Source organism: Littorina saxatilis, linkage group LG3 (genome assembly GCF_037325665.1).
Source record: "Littorina saxatilis isolate snail1 linkage group LG3, US_GU_Lsax_2.0, whole genome shotgun sequence".
In the NCBI taxonomy this organism is placed as follows: domain Eukaryota; kingdom Metazoa; phylum Mollusca; class Gastropoda; order Littorinimorpha; family Littorinidae; genus Littorina; species Littorina saxatilis.
The window spans coordinates 76,747,384-76,772,383 of record NC_090247.1 but is presented as its reverse complement, the minus strand read 5'-3'; the positions used below and the strand labels follow the sequence as shown (position 1 = coordinate 76,772,383).

Here is a 25,000-nt window from a genome sequence, read left to right as displayed (position 1 = left end):
GTGCTGCACGTGCTATGTAGCCGTGACCTGATAGTGGTGACAGCCGTGTGTTGCGCGCTTCTCTTCCTCTTCCTTCTTCCTATTCTTCTTCTTCAGCAATTGTGAGATGTGACCGCGTTTCAGTTCACCCTCCCTGGGTGTGACAAGAAAGGAAGGTATTGTGGTTTCGAGTTTCACTATACAAGGAGGATTATGGTGAGGCGTGTGCACTGTTCCTATTGCACGTGCGTCCAGTAAAGTGAGAACTGCTGTGTCAGTGTGACTGAGAGCACATTACTTGTGGAGCTTCTGTGTCAGTGTGACTGACAGCACATTACTTGTGGAGCTTCTGTGTCAGTGTGACTGACAGCACATTACTTGTGGAGCTTCTGTGTCAGTGTGACTGAGAGCACATTACTTGTGGAGCTTCTGTGTCAGTGTGACTGAGAGCACATTACTTGTGGAGCTTCTGTGTTTGGGTGCGTTATCAGCGCAAGAGGTCTTCCCAATAACGACATTTCGTAGTTTTGATTTTGAGTTGGAAAAGGTATGATGAGTATTTTATGACAGGTGTCCTTTAAACCTTACAACAGAACACACATGGTTAAAAAAAATATTTAAACCGTCAGGAACTTTATACGAAATCCTTGACGGAGGCATACATATAATAAAGTATTTGGAAGTAATGACGCAGATTGTATAAAATAAACCAATAGCTGACTTGGATGAATGGCACGCGCCTCTCTCGTATTTTATGACAGGAAATTGTCTTTGAGAATCCCATCTGCGCAGAACAAGACCCGAGGTAGACTGAAATTAGATTAATTGATGGAGAGGGGGTGGGTGAATCAGGACTGCATCATATGTCAGATATCATTCATTTTGGGTTCTTAAATCGCTGATTTTTATATTGTTCGTTTTTATGTCTGACAAACAAGACTAAAACTGTGTACGAGTGAAGTGCAGTCCTTTTGACATTCGTTGTATTAGTCGACCAAATCCGATCTTATACTTTTTTTTTTTTTAAAGAGCACGTTTATAAGCTGACATTGTTGTACGCCATTGATTCAATTATTGTATGCGGCTTTGTTAGTTGTAGTTCTTCGAATACGAATTGAAACCAAACGCAATACAGTAAGACAAAGCGTAAGGCACAAACGAGGTCGGGTGTGATTCCTAGAATCCTTTGATCAGATAATCTGCTGTCAGGCTTAAATTTGTCGCATTTCCTGTGTGTGAAGAACCGTAATAGAGAAATCATAAATGAGGTGTGATTGTTCGGTAGCATGTTCGTAGCATTGATAGATACTGCTAGTTTTCAGTTGCCGGGTTTTTTGACGATCAAGTGTTGCTTTGGGTAAGGTCGGGCTTAGCAAACATTCAACACGGCAGTATTGGTCGTTTTCTTTGTGGCCGGCGTCTGTCTTTTGTCTGGGTCTTCAGATCTATTTTTCATGAGTGGCTCGCGACCCTTTGAAGTGCTATCGAACCATGAAAGAGAGAGAGAGAGAGAGAGAGAGAGAGAGAGAGAGAGAGAGAGAGAGAGAGAGAAGGGGGGGGGGACGTCTGACCCTCGACAATAACTTTCCCCCACTGCTGCTCTTGAGAGAAGAAACCCTGCTGCGATAGCGCGAAAACCGATCAATTGTAAGCGAATCGCGGCCGCTAGAAATTGAAACCAATCAAGATTGATCGACGGAAAGAGAGAAAAGAACAACCCGCGACCCCAGAAAATGTGTCAAGTGCGCTGTCGATGACCCAAGAGAGAGAGAATTGTCCTGAGTTCTGTGGGCAGCGGTGCGACCCCGGAAGTAGTTGTTCCGAGGTTGACGGCGAGGAGCGGCCCAATCAGAGCGAGGAGGTCACCGCTGTATGGAGGAATGCAAACGGTCGGGGAGGGGCGGGAAAAACGGGAAGAGAATCGGAGATCAATGTGGAACAATATTGGACCCTCTCTCATCGCCCGGCGTTGAAAATATTGCCCCTGTCATTTAGGCTTCCCCCCTCGTCGATTTCTCTGCGCGGAGTGTCTTGGGGGAATCGGGGTGTGAGGTTCTGTTCAGCTTAGAGTATCCTCGGTATGATCGCCCTCTGTTCGGTATTGTATTATGGTGAGTGTGTTGAATGGGGGATTGATATAATGCACTGTGCGTGCTGTCTGTATATATATACAGTTCCTGTCTGCAGCCTGTCAGCTATACTCTTCTTTTCCTGGAGATAAATCAGGGAGGAACTGTGCGGTATAATCTTGATATAGTTTCTGATAACTGTCGATACATTGCTCTTCTGTTGTCAGAAGGGAACCGGGAATTGCTATTTTGACCAATTGTCAATAGATGCTTTGCTAGCTCTCCTGTGGCCAGAAGGGAACTATGTTTTATTATCGGCATATGTGTCTTTCTGCAATCGATGCACTTCTCGTCTTTTTTTCAGAGAAATATACCAAGAAGTGTACTGTATAATGTGTATAATTGCTGTGTCTACCAATAGTCAAAAGACGCTTTGCTCTTCTTGTGTCAGCGAACAATACGAGGAACTGATGTGGGTGTGGCTGGTTATTAGTGTCAAGATGTGGGTGTGGCTGGTTAGTAGTGTCAAGATGTCGACAGGTTGCAGGCAGATGAGAGGATAATGACGTCGCGGAACATGCTGTTGAGGTGTCAAGCTTCCCTCGATCTCTTGTCAGCCTAACATTGTGCATTCTGCATGCTCTGCACTGAAATTGGATGCACGTGACCACTGAAGGAGATGTTTGAAGATAACTTATTGCACTACTTTGAATATCGACGAAAAAAGCCAAGAGGATGAACTACAGGTGACACCCTTACGGGTCGGAATGACACGTTTGTGCAGCTGGGGCTAAAAGCAAAAGCTTTCGTTTATTTCCATTGCGTAGTACTTTTACATGATCAAGTGTACAGTGCGAACGTTGGCTATTTATTTGAGAAGATGAAGAATGAACCACACACATTCTTGCAGTAGTGTGTTTCAAGGTCATAGAATGCAGGAAGACCAGAAAGAGAAGAACGCTCCTATCTGGAACACCTTGTCCAAGTTCTTTGCATGAGTGTTTGTAATGGCCATGGCACGCAATCATAATCTGGCATTAAGATCAGAGCGCAGTGGTCAGACAACCTAGCCATTGTAACGTACTAGCTATCACTGTCACGGTAGAGATGGAAGACGGTGTTGGCGAGTGTGGAGTGTCACCTGAAGCAAAGGTCACGTGTGTCAAGGACCCGTTGATGTGTGAAGGAGAGCTGTTGATGTGTGGAGGAGAGCTGTTATGGTGGAGGAGAGCTGTTATGGTGGAGGAGAGCTGTTATGGTGGAGGAGAGCTGTTATGGTGGATGATCTTTCTGAGTGGCCTTGTGTCACCCTGCTTACATGCAGAGTTTCTGCTGTTTCCGTTACTCTGGGATGTCAGCATGTCATCAGTCCTTATTGCCTTGGCCCTCCAGCATTAGCTTTGCTGTCAGTGAGCAAATTTGTCCTGATAATCTGTTTGACTGTCCCATTTAGGTTCGAGGATAAATTTAAAATTTGAGCATTTAAACAAATTGTAAAGCCTATTCTGCAATAATAATAAAATAGTGATACGGTGTTCCAGTCTACAGATTCCTTTCAGAGCAAATAGTGAGGCTGTGTGCATTCAACTCAGAAAGAGCGACAACGGCCTGTGTACAGCTTGTGTCTTGTAGCTTTTCCAACAATGTTCCCTAATCCAGCAACATATAGCTTCTGCTATCTGTCTCCGTGGGTCGTTTATCAGTGATCCCTGTCGCTGATTCGTGGAATAAACAAGCTGCTTATGTCGTGTTTGTGGTCACTGTCCTGTTTATTAACTGGAGTCCCGCAGAACCACTACTGTCAATGTCCCCTATAAATCAGTGTATCAGCATTATGGTTATGTCCCCTATAAATCAGTGTATCAGCATTATGGTTATGTCCCCTATAAATCAGTGTATAGCATTATAGTTATGTCTCCATCTCTGTGGTTTGGGAGCGCCTTCGGATCGCACAATTTACTGGTGTTGTCATTCAACCCAGTACACCAATAGAGATGCGAACCTGAATGGACAAGGCAGTTATAGCATTATGTTTTGGATTTACCTTGTTTATTGCATTGAGTCGTATGGGAATACTGCGACCTCAAGCGCCCCACCCCCCCCCCCCCCCTTCCCGATGCTTCCTTTAAAGCAGTGCACTGGCACTGTAAGGTATAGCGGTGAGACTTGAGATGCCTTTTTTTCTGATAATAGATGGTATTGTCGGTCCAGACTCTCTCTCTCTCTCTCTCTCTCTCTCTCTCTCTCTCTCTCTCTCTCTCTCTCTCTCTCTCTCTCTCTCTCTCTCTCTCTCTCTCTCTCTTTTGCTTGCTTGCTTGCCTGGCACCTGAGGTCTAAAGCATTGAGTTGTATTGGTGGAAAATCCTCGTGTCTGCAGTGAAGTGTAGCAGAGTCTCCATTGCAGGGCGCATTCACACGAGAGAGTTTGCGGGTGTTGTCAGTCGAGACACGAATCGTCTGCCGCCATTGTCAGGGCACGCTTGCTGGGGAGAGAGAGTTATCGATCCTGCTGTCCCCTATATCTTTTGATCACAGTTGCAACTTTATTCAGCCACGGCTTTTGTTGTCGCTGACAGGAATAACACGGCATCAGATGCAGGTTCTTTCTTTCTGTTCTATCATCTTCTGGCTTTTTTGATGACCTGAAAGCTATGCGTGTTTTTTCCTCCTTTTCACCAATTTTACTTTTGTTTAATCTATTACAAAACACGCCATCGACAACGGAAGTAGAGTTGCAGGCCTACGCGTTTTGATAAAAAAAAACGCTCGCGCTGGACCCGAGTACTCTTCAGACTGGCTCGCTCCCCCAGTATGAAAGTTTTTGTCTTGTGCACGTTTAAGACCAAGTGATTGCTCTGTGTGAATTACAGGCATTCCCTTTGCTATATAAATACATTGCATGCGAGCCGAGGATGTGCGTGGTGACTGGCCTTTCTCTTTTATTTGATCACAGTGAAAAATATACTGCCGACCCTCTTCATAACTTAACAATATAAATGTCTGGTGCGCGGGTCTGTGGCTTCTTGATTCCAAAGTGCTCGTGCATGTCAAGGTCACAGCCTCTCTTTACGTTCCAAGAGGTAAGAAGCCGGCTGGCTTCCCTTTCACTGTGCGCCACAGGCGTTTGACTTTAGATCGTAATGGCTTGAAACATCGAGCCCTTTTGATCTAAACTCAAATGCCTACAGTGCTAACTTCGCTCGTTCATAAAATTAGGTCGCGCAGCACGCGAACTGGCACACGCAGCGTATGTGTCGCTCAGGCCGGCCCAGTGTGACGCTGGCTGGCTGTTCTATCAGGCTGCCTGGCTGGCTGTTGCTCCGTGTGAATTCCTCCCACCGCCAAGTCGTTTTTGTGGTTTATTTCGCATTTAGGTCCCAGGTAACATTATGAAGTTTTAATACGATCAATCGGACCTATTATCAAGTTAGTGTATCAACTTTTGAACGAACTGCGCCCAGTAGTTTCCCAGCAATAAGCTGTTAAGTCGAGACAGACACACACATGCACACACACACACACAGACACACAATTAAAGTCTGTTGAGCCCAAGTACTAGCGTACTCGGGGATAAAGACATTTTAAGCAGTGTGCATGCAACCCCTGGTGTTTTTTAATGTCAGTTTTAGCGGTTTTGTTGTGTCAGGTTTTATTGATGCCATTTCATTCCATCCTAATTTAGTTTAAAGTCATACCTGTCTTCCAAAGGACTTGTCAAAAGTGGTCATTCTAAAATAGGCGGTCGCTATGGAACGGTAAAGTATATAGGAAAGAACCTCTTCGGGGATCCTTTGGGGTGGTCGCAATGAGCAGGTGTTGGTTGCAAAGAGGTGGTCACCATGACAGGTGTTGGTTGCAAAGAGGTGGTCACCATGAGCAGGTGTTGGTTGCAAAGAGGTGGTCGCAATGAGCAGGTGTTGGTTGCAAAGAGGTGGTCGCAATGAGCAGGTGTTGGTTGCAAAGAGGTGGTCGCAATGAGCAGGTGTTGGTTGCAAAGAGGTGGTCACCATGAGCAGGTGTTGGTTGCAAAGAGGTGGTCGCAATGAGCAGGTGTTGGTTGCAAAGAGGTGGTCACAATGAGCAGGTGTTGGTTGCAAAGAGGTGGTCACCATGGCAGGTTCCACCGTACCATCGTTGTCAGAAACAGAGATGCAGACACGTGTATTTGATGACAGACATTCCACCAGCAGGGTTGCTTGGCTGTGTAGGTGTGTGTGTGTGTGGAGGGGAAGGTCTAGGCTGGCAGGTCGTCGTCAATAATTGATTGCGGTTAGACGGTAAAACGACAGCCACTTGGGTCAATCACACCGTCCACACATAATCTCTGTCTGGTTCGCTGTCCACACATATCTCTGTCTCGCTGTACGTGCTCAATGCAAGGTGTCACGGTGCATAGTGACGTCATTATACTGTGACGCGAGGGAAGAGCTAGTGGATGGGTGGGGCTTAGATGAATTGTAATAGTAATTAGCGAATGTTCACAGCAAAATCCATACAGAAGAATTACAATGGCACCGTTTTCCAGCAACATCAATCTCCAAGAAAAAGGAAGACACAAAATGAATTGCAAAATGGAAGACACAAGTGGCTACCGTCATGTGCCGTCACCTTGCACCGCCACAAAACTTCGCTAGCAATGCAAAGAAGGCAAAAACAGACGAAAAAGAATGGAGATAAAACGTTTTGATTGCAGCAGCGATCCAGATAATGCTTCTGCAAGCACGGACCTCGGCAGCAGAGTTGAAAATAAATAGATTTTTCTAGCTGGGCGGCGTCGTCTTTTATGCGTTATTATTTTGTTCTTGCCTGATTCGGGAGGCCGGCATTGATCCTCCAGTTTGCTACAGCGAAATGCAGCGCGTTCTTGTGGACTGATTGACAGCAAAATGCGGCCAGCGTCACACGGCCATGTTGCACGTGGTGTTCATGCACGTGCAATCGCTCTCCCAGGAATGTAAAGGGGAAGAGAAAAGTGCTATTGTACTGCTCTGGGGGCTGCTGAATAAATACACACTATGTATTATACTCGGCGGCAGGTGATTTATCTGGGGCTTTCAACAATATGGTATTGATGCCTGTTGAGGTGACATTATTTGGCGAGCTGGTTTACTCCGCCCATTCCGTTTTAGTTTGTGTTTTGTGTGTGTGTGGGGGGGGGGAGCGGGCGCTGGCACGCGCGCTCGTGCGTGCGTGAATGACCATCGACTTTGTTCCACATCCAACCAACACCAGACAGTGGATCCCCCCTTTTAAGACCTCCAGAAATGTGAGAAAATCAGGTCTTATAACTGAGGGAGTCGTAAATTGGAGGTCAATTTACACAGATAAGGAACAGAAAGTCTGAGAAAATAGGGTCATAAGGAATGGAGTCTTAAAGTAGGAAGTATTAAACGGGGTGAGTATTAAACGGGTGAGTATTAAACGGGGTGAGTATAAACGGGGTGGTTTTGCTGTACCAATATCCTCATGCCACTGAGCTGGATAAAATTAGCTGACAGTTCCAAGCCATCGCGTGACGCATATCATCACAACTCATGTCTGCAACAGTCGCTGACTGATTCACGGTAGCTCGCTAAAGGCTTGTCGGAGAATGGTAGGGCTTAAACTGTGACAGGGTTGAACATGTATGACTTGGCAATGTCGTTGTCTGTTGTGTGAATCTATCACTAGATGCCGCCCAGTCAATTTTAGATCACGCAGACTTGTCGCAGTAAGTGGTAGTAGTTTCCGGTTGTATCAGATACAGCTTACAGACGATTGCATTATAGACGATTGTATGATAGTATAGTTTCCGGTTGTATCAGATACAAGACGATTGTATGATAGTAGTTTCCGGTTATATCAGATACAGCTTACAGACGATTGTATGATAGTAGTTTCCGGTTGTATCAGATACAGCTTACAGACGATTGTATGATAGTAGTTTCCGGTTGTATCAGATACAGCTTACAGACGATTGTATGATAGTAGTTTCCGGTTGTATAAGATACAGCTTACAGACACAGCTTACAGACGATTGCATGGGGAAGCTCTTTGGTGCTTGCTCTTGAGACTCGCTAGGTTGTGTGTTCTGCAGAGCTGAGAGTCTATATAGGCAGATTGCTCCGTATAGCGATTCAAACTGCTCCGTATAGCGATTCAAACTGCTGCATGTCAGTTGATAACGTTTTACTTAAATATATTATTACAACTGAAATAACAAATTTTTGTCAGGCAACACAGAATGTTTTCTACTGATATTCCCCAACGTAAACGTGTAAATGTTGATCTTACTAACGGAAGAAAAGATTTCTGGACCCTTACAAGTTGGGGAATACTCTCCGTAACTGAGACACCAAAACTCAGTCCTTGATCGTTAGAATCGGTAGTCGCATTTACACCGAGAGAATGTCGCGGCACCCAGTGGGGTCATCGTTGGCGGGTGTATGGACTGATGTCCGCTACCGCTTGCCGCTTACCTGCGGCTTGTGGTCAGACAACGTCAGTGTCGGTAGCATCACTTCCACCCGAGTGTGTCTGCCGCCGCTTCACGCATGATTGATGATAGTGGATGGTGGCTTGGTGTGGTGCTGTGGTCGTTTAGCTACACCTGGCTGTCCCTCTGGACTGTAATAATTGATTGTAAAACAACAGCCATTGTTTGGTGTGAGCGGGGTGGTGTCGTGGTGTGAGCGGGGCGGTGTCGTGGTGTGAGCGGGGCGGTGTCGTGGTGTGAGCGGGGCGGTGTCGTGGTGGGAGCGGGGTGGTGTGAGCGGGGCGGTGTCGTGGTGTGAGCGGGGCGGTGTCGTGGTGTGAGCGGGGTGGTGTGAGCGGGGCGGTGTCGTGGTGTGAGCGGGGCGGTGTCGTGGTGTGAGCGGGGTGGTGTGAGCGGGGCGGTGTCGTGGTGTGAGCGGGGCGGTGTCGTGGTGTGAGCGGGGTGGTGTGAGCGGGGCGGTGTCGTGGCGGGGTGGTGTGAGCGGGGCGGTGTCGTGGTGTGAGCGGGGCGGTGTCGGACCATTCGCTGTGAGTTGTGTGAGACTTGTGGTTCTTTGAGCATGAATTGGGATAATGCGAACCAAATACTCCAATGTTTCTCTATACGTGACTGTCAGTCTGTCTGTCTGTCTGATTGTATGTGTGCCTGCTTGTCTTTTTGGCTGTGAATGAGAGAGAGAGAGAGAGAGAGAGAGAGAGAGAGAGAGAGAGAGAGAGAGAGAGAGAGAGACGTAATTTCGGTCTGTCAGGACCCTCCCCCTCTCTCTCTTTCTCTTTTTCAACAAGAACTTACGTCCCTTTGACATGTTCACGCCGTGCAGTTGTCTAAGTGTGATTGAAACTCCAAGGGCCCCACGCTACGTTAGGCACTACGTTCAGCACACTTACCTCCCCTCCCTCCTGGCACAGGGAAAGGATGAGAGTGGACGGTTGGACAGGGGGAGAGAGGGAGACAGAGAGTGAGAGAGAGAGAAAAAGAGAGAGGAAAAGAGAGGGGGTGAGAGAAAAAGAGAGAGAAAAAGAGAGAAAAGAAAAGAGAGGGGGTGAGAGAGGAAAAGAGAGAGAGTGAGGGAGAGAAAGAGGGGAGGGGGCAAGACAGAAGGGGGAGAGAGGGGGGAAAGTCGAAAAAGATGAGAGAATGGTTCCTGGCTTGAGGTGGGTAAAGGAGAGAACATGGACAGGGGGAGGGGAGGAGGGGTAAGGCCAGAGGCTGAGAAAGGGGAGGGGCAATGAGAATATTGGACTGGAAGATGGTAACAGCCCAGGAAGTAAAACCTCGGGAAGAAAGACGTGATAAAAAGTCTGAAGACGTCACCAGGCGACGCAGAGAGCGGGAGAGGGAAGGACCGTCGTTGCTTATTGCAGTCTCACAAATTGATTTTTCTCCTTTTCCATGACAAAACCAAACACTCAAGTCTGCCGTCTGAGGTGGAAAAACTGTCAGTGACAGCTTCCATTGAAAAAGGCAGCAACTGAGGTCTTCGGGGGGTCTCGCTTGCCGTTAAAACTTCTTCTTTTCGCTCATCACGATTAAGAGCGGTGATCAACACTCTCTCCGCGTCTCTTGTGTATTGAGACAGCTTTGGTAGTTTGTTGTGTGTGTAGATAACGAACAGTGATCAACACTCTCTCCGCGTCTCTTGTGTATTAAGACAGCTTTGGTAGTTTGTTGTGTGTGTAGATAACGAACAGTGATCAACACTCTCTCCGCGTCTCTTGTGTATTAAGACAGCTTTGGTAGTTTGTTGTGTGTGTAGATAACGAACAGTGATCAACAATCTCTCCGCGTCTCTTGTGTATTGAGACAGCTTTGGTAGTTTGTTGTGTGTGTAGATAACGAACAGTGATCAACACTCTCTCCGCGTCTCTTGTGTATTGAGACAGCTTTGGTAGTTTGTTGTGTGTGTAGATAACGAACAGTGATCAACACTCTCTCCGCGTCTCTTGTGTATTGAGACAGCTTTGGTAGTTTGTTGTGTGTGTAGATAACGAACAGTGATCAACACTCTCTCCGCGTCTCTTGTGTATTGAGACAGCTTTGGTAGTTTGTTGTGTGTGTAGATAACGAACAGTGATCAACAATCTCTCCGCGTCTCTTGTGTATTAAGACAGCTTTGGTAGTTTGTTGTGTGTGTAGATAACGAACAGTGATCAACAATCTCTCCGCGTCTCTTGTGTATTAAGACAGCTTTGGTAGTTTGTTGTGTGTGTAGATAACGAACAGTGATCAACAATCTCTCCGCGTCTCTTGTGTATTAAGACAGCTTTGGTAGTTTGTTGTGTGTGTAGATAACGAACAGTGATCAACAATCTCTCCGCGTCTCTTGTGTATTAAGACAGCTTTGGTAGTTTGTTGTGTGTGTAGATAACGAACAGTGATCAACACTCTCTCCGCGTCTCTTGTGTATTGAGACAGCTTTGGTAGTTTGTTGTGTGTGTAGATAACGAACAGTGATCAACAATCTCTCCGCGTCTCTTGTGTATTAAGACAGCTTTGGTAGTTTGTTGTGTGTGTAGATAACGAACAGTGATCAACAATCTCTCCGCGTCTCTTGTGTATTAAGACAGCTTTGGTAGTTTGTTGTGTGTGTAGATAACGAACAGTGATCAACAATCTCTCCGCGTCTCTTGTGTATTAAGACAGCTTTGGTAGTTTGTTGTGTGTGTAGATAACGAACAGTGATCAACAATCTCTCCGCGTCTCTTGTGTATTAAGACAGCTTTGGTAGTTTGTTGTGTGTGTAGATAACGAACAGTGATCAACAATCTCTCCGCGTCTCTTGTGTATTAAGACAGCTTTGGTAGTTTGTTGTGTGTGTAGATAACGAACAGTGATCAACACTCTCTCCGCGTCTCTTGTGTATTAAGACAGCTTTGGTAGTTTGTTGTGTGTGTAGATAACGAACAGTGATCAACACTCTCTCCGCGTCTCTTGTGTATTAAGACAGCTTTGGTAGTTTGTTGTGTGTGTAGATAACGAACAGTGATCAACACTCTCTCCGCGTCTCTTGTGTATTAAGACAGCTTTGGTAGTTTGTTGTGTGTGTAGATAACGAACAGTGATCAACACTCTCTCCGCGTCTCTTGTGTATTAAGACAGCTTTGGTAGTTTGTTGTGTGTGTAGATAACGAACAGTGATCAACAATCTCTCCGCGTCTCTTGTGTATTAAGACAGCTTTGGTAGTTTGTTGTGTGTGTAGATAACGAACAGTGATCAACACTCTCTCCGCGTCTCTTGTGTATTAAGACAGCTTTGGTAGTTTGTTGTGTGTGTAGATAACGAACAGTGATCAACACTCTCTCCGCGTCTCTTGTGTATTAAGACAGCTTTGGTAGTTTGTTGTGTGTGTAGATAACGAACAGTGATCAACACTCTCTCCGCGTCTCTTGTGTATTAAGACAGCTTTGGTAGTTTGTTGTGTGTGTAGATAACGAACAGTGATCAACACTCTCTCCGCGTCTCTTGTGTATTAAGACAGCTTTGGTAGTTTGTTGTGTGTGTAGATAACGAACAGTGATCAACACTCTCTCCGCGTCTCTTGTGTATTAAGACAGCTTTGGTAGTTTGTTGTGTGTGTAGATAACGAACAGTGATCAACACTCTCTCCGCGTCTCTTGTGTATTAAGACAGCTTTGGTAGTTTGTTGTGTGTGTAGATAACGAACAGTGATCAACAATCTCTCCGCGTCTCTTGTGTATTAAGACAGCTTTGGTAGTTTGTTGTGTGTGTAGATAACGAACAGTGATCAACACTCTCTCCGCGTCTCTTGTGTATTAAGACAGCTTTGGTAGTTTGTTGTGTGTGTAGATAACGAACAGTGATCAACACTCTCTCCGCGTCTCTTGTGTATTAAGACAGCTTTGGTAGTTTGTTGTGTGTGTAGATAACGAACAGTGATCAACACTCTCTCCGCGTCTCTTGTGTATTAAGACAGCTTTGGTAGTTTGTTGTGTGTGTAGATAACGAACAGTGATCAACACTCTCTCCGCGTCTCTTGTGTATTAAGACAGCTTTGGTAGTTTGTTGTGTGTGTAGATAACGAACAGTGATCAACACTCTCTCCGCGTCTCTTGTGTATTAAGACAGCTTTGGTAGTTTGTTGTGTGTGTAGATAACGAACAGTGATCAACACTCTCTCCGCGTCTCTTGTGTATTAAGACAGCTTTGGTAGTTTGTTGTGTGTGTAGATAACGAACAGTGATCAACACTCTCTCCGCGTCTCTTGTGTATTAAGACAGCTTTGGTAGTTTGTTGTGTGTGTAGATAACGAACAGTGATCAACACTCTCTCCGCGTCTCTTGTGTATTAAGACAGCTTTGGTAGTTTGTTGTGTGTGTAGATTACGAACAGTGATCAACAATCTCTCCGCGTCTCTTGTGTATTAAGACAGCTTTGATAGTTTGTTGTGTGTGTAGATTACGAACAGTGATCGTGGACCTTGGTAGTTTGTTGTGTGTGTAGATTACGAACAGTGATCGTTGACCTCTCTGGGGACGTCGCTGTCATCCGCTAGGTGGAGTTCTCGTGAAGAGCATCACTTGAGGATTGTGACAGCTTTGGTTGTTTGTAGTGCGAATAGAAATGTTACTCTCCATCGTGTGCTTTGAAAACTTGGAATATTTCCTGTTTAAGCATCCTGTTCTTTATGATTTAAAAAAAATTATATCAGATTGTGCTCCAGGAGTTTTGCACTTGGAGTAATGAATTTAGATGTCTGCAATGGACAGCTCTCTCTCTCTCTCTCTCTCTCTCTCTCTCTCTCTCTCTCTCTCTCTCTCTCTCTCTCTCTCTCTCTCTCTCTCTCTCTCTCTCTCTCTCCTCTCTCTCTCTCCTCTCTCTCTCTCTCTCTCTCTCTCTCTCTCTCTCTCTCTCTCTCTCTCTCCTCTCTCTCCCTGTCTCTGTCTTTCTCTCCCTCTCTCTGTCTCTCTCTCTCTCTCTCTCTCTCTCCCCCCCACCTCCTTGTCACCTGCCACATGTTCCCTCTCGTCTTGTAGGCAGTTTGAATTGTTTCGCATACGCAGCGATTCTGTTGATGCCACCCAACTGCAAAAAGTGACTTGACTGACAAAGGATCTTCCTAGAAAGCCAGGACTTTGATTGATATGTTCTGTTGACGGCAGCTGCTCCACTGAAGCACTTGCACAATGTGAGAGACATAAGTACACAGTCAGCAGAGCGTTTCAAAACCTTGGGTCATTTTATATCAGCATTCAGCATGGCCAGACATATAGCTTTTGACAAGAATCATGGGAGTGTGTGTGTGTTGGTTGTTAGCTTAGTTATCCGTATCTAATGAAGATTGCAATTAGTGTTTGTTGACAAGTGTAGTCTCTGCAAGTTCAGAATTACCTGAGGACAGGTGTGTTTTAGTCGTGATATGTGTTTAAAGCGTTCTTTGGAACTAGACAGCGAAAACAGCGACATCACAAGTGATAATATTGTGGTTGTTCAGAAAAATACAAGTTATATTAGACAGCTAACAGACTGTTCACATCTTCTAGCACCGATGGAGAGATTCGGTCAGTCAACGAACGGCCTGGGATCAAAGATCGGTCTGATTGTCGTTTACTAATTAAAGACGAAGCGCGTGTGGTTTGCCAAACATCTTTTCTTTGGCTTCACGTGCCTGATGTTCTGACTGTCACGTGACGATAACACGACACAAGGTGATGGTCACGATACAGCAAGACAGTTCGTGCGTCATCTAGGATCTCTGGCTTCTGTGCTAATCCGATGGTCAGAGATTGTGTCCTGAAAGTCAAAGACCGTGACTGATCTGTTAAAGCCGGTGCCAGCTTTGAGGCTGTGGACGACATGGCCAATCTTCTCAACGTGTGGGAAATCAGAACAACGGCACCAGTTTTGTGTTTTGATAATTCCTGACGAATTCCGCTTTGGAAGGAAGTGACGTAACGAGTGTGCACGTGCCAAGTGTGAGATGTAAAACCAGACTAGGCGAGCAAAACACGGGTTACTTGTAAAAGCCTGGTGATACACGAAGAGCTCAAATGTTTGTTTTACAAAGACAGTTAGCATTAAAAGAAAAAAAACAATGCTGTAAGTCTTCATGCAGCTTGACAGACAGTGCAGTGCAAGGAACATAAGGATAATGCGCTGAAATGTGTAGCCCGCAAAAGACTGCACATGACATGTCTAAGTACATGATAAAATAAGTATAACAAAAATTGATTAAAAGACAACGCAAAGACATCGTGAGAAAAACAAAGTGAGACCTGCAACGACTGATCTGAGAGAAATAATGCACAGACAAGTAAGAGTATTAAAACACAGACAAGTAAGAGTATTAAAACACAGACTAGTAGAGTATTAACACACAGACTAGTAGAGTATTAAAACACAGACTAGTAGAGTATTAAAACACAGACTAGTAGAGTATTAAAACACAGACTAGTAGAGTATTAAAACACAGACTAGTAGAGTATTAAAACACAGACTAGTAGAGTATTAAAACACAGACTAGTAGAGTATTAAAACACAGACTAGTAGAGTATTAAAACACAGACTAGTAGAGTATTAAAACACAGACTAGTAGAGTATTAAAACACAGACTAGTAAGAGTATTAAAACACAGACTAGTAGAGTATTAAAACACAGACTAGTAAGAGTATTAAAACACAGACTAGTAAGAGTATTAAAACACAGACTAGTAAGAGACTAGTAGAGTATTAAAACACAGACTAGTAAGAGTATTAAAACACAGACTAGTAAGAGTATTAAAACACAGACTAGTAAGAGTATTAAAACACAGACTAGTAAGAGTATTAAAACACAGACTAGTAAGAGTATTAAAACACAGACTAGTAAGAGTATTAAAACACAGACTAGTAGAGTATTAAAACACAGACTAGTAGAGTATTAAAACACAGACTAGTAGAGTATTAAAACACAGACTAGTAAGAGTATTAAAACACAGACTAGTAGAGTATTAAAACACAGACTAGTAGAGTATTAAAACACAGACTAGTAAGAGTATTAAAACACAGACTAGTAAGAGTATTAAAACACAGACTAGTAAGAGTATTAAAACACAGACTAGTAAGAGTATTAAAACACAGACTAGTAAGAGTATTAAAACACAGACTAAGAGTATTAAAACACAGACTAGTAGAGTATTAAAACACAGACTAGTAGAGTATTAAAACACAGACTAGTAGAGTATTAAAACACAGACTAGTAGAGTATTAAAACACAGACTAGTAGAGTATTAAAACACAGACTAGTAGAGTATTAAAACACAGACTAGTAGAGTATTAAAACACAGACTAGTAGAGTATTAAAACACAGACTAGTAGAGTATTAAAACACAGACTAGTAAGAGTATTAAAACACAGACTAGTAAGAGTATTAAAACACAGACTAGTAAGAGTATTAAAACACAGACTAGTAAGAGTATTAAAACACAGACTAGTAAGAGTATTAAAACACAGACTAGTAAGAGTATTAAAACACAGACTAGTAAGAGTATTAAAACACAGACTAGTAAGAGTATTAAAACACAGACTAGTAAGAGTATTAAAACACAGACTAGTAAGAGTATTAAAACACAGACTAGTAAGAGTATTAAAACACAGACTAGTAAGAGTATTAAAACACAGACTAGTAAGAGTATTAAAACACAGACTAGTAAGAGTATTAAAACACAGACTAGTAAGAGTATTAACACACAGACTAGTAAGAGTATTAAAACACAGACTAGTAAGAGTATTAAAACACAGACTAGTAAGAGTATTAAAACACAGACTAGTAAGAGTATTAACACACAGACTAGTAAGAGTATTAAAACACAGACTAGTAAGAGTATTAAAACACAGACTAGTAAGAGTATTAAAACACAGACTAGTAAGAGTATTAAAACACAGACTAGTAAGAGTATTAAAACACAGACTAGTAAGAGTATTAAAACACAGACTAGTAAGAGTATTAAAACACAGACTAGTAAGAGTATTAAAACACAGACTAGTAAGAGTATTAAAACACAGACTAGTAAGAGTATTAAAACACAGACTAGTAAGAGTATTAAAACACAGACTAGTAAGAGTATTAAAACACAGACTAGTAAGAGTATTAAAACACAGACTAGTAAGAGTATTAAAACACAGACTAGTAAGAGTATTAAAACACAGACTAGTAAGAGTATTAAAACACAGACTAGTAAGAGTATTAAAACACAGACTAGTAAGAGTATTAAAACACAGACTAGTAAGAGTATTAAAACACAGACTAGTAGAGTATTAAAACACAGACTAGTAAGAGTATTAAAACACAGACTAGTAAGAGTATTAACACACAGACTAGTAAGAGTATTAAAACACAGACTAGTAAGAGTATTAACACACAGACTAGTAAGAGTATTAAAACACAGACTAGTAAGAGTATTAAAACACAGACTAGTAAGAGTATTAAAACACAGACTAGTAAGAGTATTAAAACACAGACTAGTAAGAGTATTAACACACAGACTAGTAAGAGTATTAAAACACAGACTAGTAAGAGTATTAAAACACAGACTAGTAGAGTATTAAAACACAGACTAGTAAGAGTATTAAAACACAGACTAGTAAGAGTATTAAAACACAGACTAGTAAGAGTATTAACACACAGACTAGTAAGAGTATTAAAACACAGACTAGTAAGAGTATTAAAACACAGACTAGTAAGAGTATTAAAACACAGACTAGTAAGAGTATTAAAACACAGACTAGTAAGAGTATTAAAACACAGACTAGTAAGAGACTAGTAAGAGTATTAAAACACAGACTAGTAAGAGTATTAACACACAGACTAGTAAGAGTATTAAAACACAGACTAGTAAGAGTATTAAAACACAGACTAGTAAGAGTATTAAAACACAGACTAGTAAGAGTATTAAAACACAGACTAGTAAGAGTATTAAAACACAGACTAGTAAGAGTATTAAAACACAGACTAGTAAGAGTATTAAAACACAGACTAGTAAGAGTATTAACACACAGACTAGTAAGAGTATTAACACACAGACTAGTAAGAGTATTAAAACACAGACTAGTAAGAGTATTAAAACACAGACTAGTAAGAGTATTAAAACACAGACTAGTAAGAGTATTAAAACACAGACTAGTAAGAGTATTAAAACACAGACTAGTAAGAGTATTAAAACACAGACTAGTAAGAGTATTAAAACACAGACTAGTAAGAGTATTAACACACAGACTAGTAAGAGTATTAAAACACAGACTAGTAAGAGTATTAAAACACAGACTAGTAAGAGTATTAAAACACAGACTAGTAAGAGTATTAAAACACAGACTAGTAAGAGTATTAAAACACAGACTAGTAAGAGTATTAAAACACAGACTAGTAAGAGTATTAAAACACAGACAAGTAAGAGTATTAAAACACAGACTAGTAAGAGTATTAAAACACAGACAAGTAAGAGTATTAAAACACAGACTAGTAAGAGTATTAACACACAGACTAGTAAGAGTATTAAAACACAGACTAGTAAGAGTATTAAAACACAGACTAGTAAGAGTATTAAAACACAGACTAGTAAGAGTATTAAAACACAGACTAGTAAGAGTATTAAAACACAGACTAGTAAGAGTATTAAAACACAGACTAGTAAGAGTATTAAAACACAGACTAGTAAGAGTATTAAAACACAGACTAGTAAGAGTATTAAAACACAGACTAGTAAGAGTATTAAAACACAGACTAGTAAGAGTATTAAAACACAGACTAGTAAGAGTATTAACACACAGACTAGTAAGAGTATTAACACACAGACTAGTAAGAGTATTAACACACAGACTAGTAAGAGTATTAACACACAGACTAGTAAGAGTATTAAAACACAGACTAGTAAGAGTATTAAAACACAGACTAGTAAGAGTATTAAAACACAGACTAGTAAGAGTATTAAAACACAGACTAGTAAGAGTATTAAAACACAGACTAGTAAGAGTATTAAAACACAGACTAGTAAGAGTATTAAAACACAGACTAGTAAGAGTATTAAAACACAGACTAGTAAGAGTATTAAAACACAGACTAGTAAGAGTATTAAAACACAGACTAGTAAGAGTATTAAAACACAGACTAGTAAGAGTATTAACACACAGACTAGTAAGAGTATTAAAACACAGACTAGTAAGAGTATTAAAACACAGACTAGTAAGAGTATTAAAACACAGACTAGTAAGAGTATTAAAACACAGACTAGTAAGAGTATTAAAACACAGACTAGTAAGAGTATTAAAACACAGACTAGTAAGAGTATTAAAACACAGACTAGTAAGAGTATTAAACACAGACTAGTAAGAGTATTAAAACACAGACTAGTAAGAGTATTAAAACACAGACTAGTAAGAGTATTAAAACACAGACTAGTAGAGTATTAAAACACAGACTAGTAGAGTATTAAAACACAGACAAGTAAGAGTATTAAAACACAGACTAGTAGAGTATTAAAACACAGACTAGTAAGAGTATTAAAACACAGACTAGTAAGAGTATTAAAACACAGACTAGTAGAGTATTAAAACACAGACTAGTAAGAGTATTAAAACACAGACAAGTAAGAGTATTAAAACACAGACTAGTAAGAGTATTAAAACACAGACTAGTAAGAGTATTAAAACACAGACTAGTAAGAGTATTAAAACACAGACTAGTAAGAGTATTAAAACACAGACTAGTAAGAGTATTAAAACACAGACTAGTAAGAGTATTAAAACACAGACTAGTAAGAGTATTAAAACACAGACTAGTAAGAGTATTAAAACACAGACTAGTAAGAGTATTAAAACACAGACAAGTAAGAGTATTAAAACACAGACTAGTAAGAGTATTAAAACACAGACTAGTAAGAGTATTAAAACACAGACTAGTAGAGTATTAAAACACAGACTAGTAGAGTATTAAAACACAGACTAGTAAGAGTATTAAAACACAGACTAGTAAGAGTATTAAAACACAGACTAGTAAGAGTATTAAAACACAGACTAGTAAGAGTATTAAAACACAGACTAGTAAGAGTATTAACACACAGACTAGTAAGAGTATTAAAACACAGACTAGTAAGAGTATTAACACACAGACTAGTAAGAGTATTAAAACACAGACTAGTAAGAGTATTAACACACAGACTAGTAAGAGTATTAAAACACAGACTAGTAAGAGTATTAAAACACAGACTAGTAAGAGTATTAAAACACAGACTAGTAAGAGTATTAAAACACAGACTAGTAAGAGTATTAAAACACAGACTAGTAAGAGTATTAAAACACAGACTAGTAAGAGTATTAAAACACAGACTAGTAAGAGTATTAAAACACAGACTAGTAAGAGTATTAAAACACAGACTAGTAAGAGTATTAACACACAGACTAGTAAGAGTATTAACACACAGACTAGTAAGAGTATTAACACACAGACTAGTAAGAGTATTAAAACACAGACTAGTAAGAGTATTAAAACACAGACTAGTAAGAGTATTAACACACAGACTAGTAAGAGTATTAACACACAGACTAGTAAGAGTATTAAAACACAGACTAGTAAGAGTATTAAAACACAGACTAGTAAGAGTATTAAAACACAGACTAGTAAGAGTATTAACACACAGACTAGTAAGAGTATTAAAACACAGACTAGTAAGAGTATTAAAACACAGACTAGTAGAGTATTAAAACACAGACTAGTAGAGTATTAAAACACAGACTAGTAAGAGTATTAAAACACAGACTAGTAAGAGTATTAAAACACAGACTAGTAGAGTATTAAAACACAGACTAGTAGAGTATTAAAACACAGACAAGTAAGAGTATTAAAACACAGACTAGTAGAGTATTAAAACACAGACTAGTAGAGTATTAAAACACAGACAAGTAAGAGTATTAAAACACAGACTAGTAGAGTATTAAAACACAGACTAGTAGAGTATTAAAACACAGACTAGTAGAGTATTAAAACACAGACTAGTAGAGTATTAAAAACACAGACTAGTAGAGTATTAAAACACAGACTAGTAAGAGTATTAAAACACAGACTAGTAGAGTATTAAAACACAGACTAGTAGAGTATTAAAACACAGACTAGTAGAGTATTAAAACACAGACTAGTAGAGTATTAAAACACAGACTAGTAAGAGTATTAAAACACAGACTAGTAGAGTATTAAAACACAGACTAGTAGAGTATTAAAACACAGACTAGTAGAGTATTAAAACACAGACTAGTAAGAGTATTAAAACACAGACTAGTAAGAGTATTAAAACACAGACTAGTAAGAGTATTAACACACAGACAAGTAAGAGTATTAAAACACAGACTAGTAGAGTATTAAAACACAGACTAGTAGAGTATTAAAACACAGACTAGTAGAGTATTAAAACACAGACTAGTAGAGTATTAAAACACAGACTAGTAGAGTATTAAAACACAGACTAGTAGAGTATTAAAACACAGACTAGTAGAGTATTAAAACACAGACTAGTAGAGTATTAAAACACAGACTAGTAAGAGTATTAAAACACAGACTAGTAAGAGTATTAAAACACAGACTAGTAAGAGTATTAAAACACAGACTAGTAAGAGTATTAAAACACAGACTAGTAAGAGTATTAAAACACAGACTAGTAAGAGTATTAACACACAGACTAGTAAGAGTATTAAAACACAGACTAGTAAGAGTATTAAAACACAGACTAGTAGAGTATTAAAACACAGACTAGTAAGAGTATTAAAACACAGACTAGTAGAGTATTAAAACACAGACTAGTAGAGTATTAAAACACAGACTAGTAAGAGTATTAAAACACAGACTAGTAAGAGTATTAACACACAGACTAGTAAGAGTATTAACACACAGACAAGTAAGAGTATTAAAACACAGACTAGTAAGAGTATTAAAACACAGACTAGTAAGAGTATTAAAACACAGACTAGTAAGAGTATTAAAACACAGACTAGTAAGAGTATTAAAACACAGACTAGTAGAGTATTAAAACACAGACTAGTAGAGTATTAAAACACAGACTAGTAAGAGTATTAAAACACAGACTAGTAAGAGTATTAACACACAGACAAGTAAGAGTATTAAAACACAGACTAGTAAGAGTATTAAAACACAGACTAGTAAGAGTATTAAAACACAGACTAGTAAGAGTATTAACACACAGACAAGTAAGAGTATTAAAACACAGACTAGTAAGAGTATTAACACACAGACAAGTAAGAGTATTAAAACACAGACAAGTAAGAGTATTAAAACACAGACAAGTAAGAGTATTAAAACACAGACAAGTAAGAGTATTAAAACACAGACTAGTAGAGTATTAACACACAGTGCAAGGCGCGGGATGAGACATAAGATCATTTATAGCAGAGATAGCAGAAAGATGGATGAGATAGCAGAAAGATGGATGAGATAGCAGAAAGATGGATGAGATAGCAGAAAGATGGATGAGATAGCAGAAAGATGGATGAGATAGCAGAAAGATGGATGAGATAGCAGAAAGATGGATGAGATAGCAGAAAGATGGATGAGATAGCAGAAAGATGGATGAGATAGCAGAAAGATGGATGAGATAGCAGAAAGATGGATGAGATAGCAGAAAGATGGATGAGATAGCAGAAAGATGGATGAGATAGCAGAAAGATGGATGAGATAGCAGAAAGATGGATGAGATAGCAGAAAGATGGATGAGATAGCAGAAAGATGGATGAGATAGCAGAAAAATGGATGAGATAGCAGAAAGAGTTTGATGCCAGTACAGACAGCGAGACTGCGCAGAGAGAGGAATAACACTTACAGAAATTCAGTTTTTGGAAAGGCAAATCATCAAAAATGACGAGATAGCCGAAGGAATGTGACAAGAATGAAGACAGCACAGAGCAACGAAAGTGATGATAATGCACAGACAGTACTCAGCATAAAATCAGAATGACTCGACAGTGACGAAGTGCACGTGCAAGAAGCCGAGTGTTGCGGACACTGTGACACAGAATGGCGGAGGGCCGAGACTACCCAGTGGAGTACGCTGTCAACCTGTCGCTGGATGAGGGACCCGCCCTAGACGACGACGACGACGACGTGGATTACGAGCTGGTTCTTGAGGAGCTGAAGGAACGTCTGTGGAAGTACAGCCTGCCTGGGTTGGGGCGGACCTCCTTCCAACAGCTCAACGCCAAGGCCGCCATTGCTGCTGCTCACCACCGAGCCTACATTCAGGTAGGAGAGACGTGGGTTGTGATGATTAATGCAAAGCTGCAGGTGTTCGTTCAACCTTATTTATTAGTTTTCCAAAAAAAGAACGAAAGAAAAAGAGATAAAAGAAAAGCCGAGAGAAAGAAAATCAGATGGATTGGAGGTTAGAAATGGATAAAAAGGACAGAGTTGGATGATTAGCTTCAAGCTGGAGAAACTCGTTTCAACTAATGAATTATCATTTGACAAAATTGAAAAGGGGAGGAAGGGGGGAATCAGGGTACAAGAGGGAGGAAGGGGGGAATCAGGGTACAAGAGGGAGGAAGGGTGGAATCAGGGTACAAGAGGGAGGAAGGGGGGAATCAGGGTACAAGAGGTAGGAAGGGGGGAATCAGGGTACAAGAGGGAGGAAGGGGGGAATCAGGGTACAAGAGGGAGGGGGGGGGGGGGGGGTAAGGAGAGCCATGCAGGCAAACCAGAGACCACTACCCGTACTACTCTAGAAGTGATCCAGGCTTGCTGTCCTAGCGATGTGTTCGAAGCTATTTAAACTGTTTAACGAAGAGAACATGGTCCAAATATTGATCTTGGAAAAACTGATCCAGTTAAGAGAAAATTGTATGTTTCCGATTATCACATGCTTCTGTAAACTGCCGTTGCATCCAGGATCCTGCTTGCCTTTTTGTGTGTATAGTTTCTTTAATTGAAGTTAGAACATTTACGTCTTCTTTCTGTGCATTTAAAAAAAAAGTTGGATAGTTACGCACCATAAGCACAGTTGTCTTTATTTTTCGGTTATTTCTTGTTGACTTCATTTCTTGTTGACTTCATTTCTTTCTTTTCATTCCTTCCCTTTCTGCACAAGTCTAATTTATTTATTTATTTATTTACGAGGATTTATATCGCGCACGTATCTCACCACGCAAGGCGACTCAAGGCGCATGTTACCTATCAATGCCGATTAATTAGAAAAAAACACAGTAAACACCAAGTTCCAAAGACTTTCGGGCCACGCCCTTCTTCAGTGAAATGAATGAGAATGCCGTGTGAGATGGAATTTTTTACACAATATATCACGCATTCACATCTAATATCACAGTTACACACTGGCACACGTACCAAGGCACCCAAGCTACTGAACACACTGACACACGTACCAAGGCACCCAAGCTACTGAACACACTGACACACGTACCAAGGCACCCAAGCTACTGAACACACTGACACACGTACCTAGGCACCCAAGCTACTGAACACACTGACACACGTACAAAGGCACCCAAGCTACTGAACACACTGACACACGTACCTAGGCACCCAAGCTACTGAACACACTGACACACGTACCTAGGCACCCAAGCTACTGAACACACTGACACACGTACCAAGGCACCCAAGCTACTGAACACACTGACACACGTACCTAGGCACCCAAGCTACTGAACACACTGACACACGTACCAAGGCACCCAAGCTACTGAACACACTGACACACGTACCTAGGCACCCAAGCTACTGAACACACTGACACACGTACCAAGGCACCCAAGCTACTGAACACACTGACACACGTACCAAGGCACCCAAGCTACTGAACACACTGACACACGTACCAAGGCACCCAAGCTACTGAACACACTGACACACGTACCTAGGCACCCAAGCTACTGAACACACTGGCACTCGTACCAAGGCACCCAAGCTACTGAACCCAGTTAACGGATGTTATTATCAGGACCGACCTATAACTTCCGCAGCCAGCCAAGATCTCAGGGTAGAGATAATGTCGTTGTTTAATGACTGATGGCGCGATAGGTAGTACTACCAGACGGTGAAATCCCCCCTAGAGTGGTGGCAGCAGAAGACTGTACTTCGTGGTCACCAACCTGATTCTCTCTAAAGAAGTCGTTTTGCGAATGGTCGTGAGCATAGAGAAACAGACAATGCATACGTTAAAGGGGCGGGGTGGGGAAGAGGGTAAGGTTTGGGTTTGAAATAATGCAGTAAAATGCGTTTCCTTAAAATAAAACAAATACAATTGTTGCACGTGAGCACGTTGATTCTAAGATGGAACTGGCCTTGGCGATTTATTTTGTGATAGAGTTGTGATCACTTCCTGACAGTCAACTCTCTCGACGCAATGCTACAAAACTTCACGAACTAATTGGATGCATATTAGAGCAAAAAGCGGCATGTCAGCGAATATTCAGGAAATGGTGTTGCATTTTGGCTCTTTATTTTTTAAACAAATTCGTGACAGGAGAAAAA

General features: G+C 41.1%; 2 protein-coding genes across 3 annotated transcripts in view; one reads left to right on the top strand and one right to left on the bottom strand.

Annotated features, from left to right (window-relative positions):
- LOC138961026 (BUD13 homolog) overlaps positions 1-13,313 on the bottom strand; it is a gene marked incomplete at its 5' end in the record, with an annotated part of 13,560 nt that extends 247 nt beyond the window's left edge. Inside the window, 4 exons of the mRNA XM_070332628.1 lie at positions 398-408; positions 3,133-3,279; positions 8,680-9,048; positions 13,250-13,313. Of these exons, the coding sequence (XP_070188729.1) occupies positions 398-408; positions 3,133-3,279; positions 8,680-9,048; positions 13,250-13,313 (591 nt within the window). The remainder of the gene's footprint in view (positions 1-397; positions 409-3,132; positions 3,280-8,679; positions 9,049-13,249) is intronic.
- The window catches only part of LOC138963298 (dystrophin-like), a 411,116-nt gene that overhangs the window by 266,796 nt on the left and 119,320 nt on the right, over positions 1-25,000 (top strand). The window lies entirely within an intron of this gene.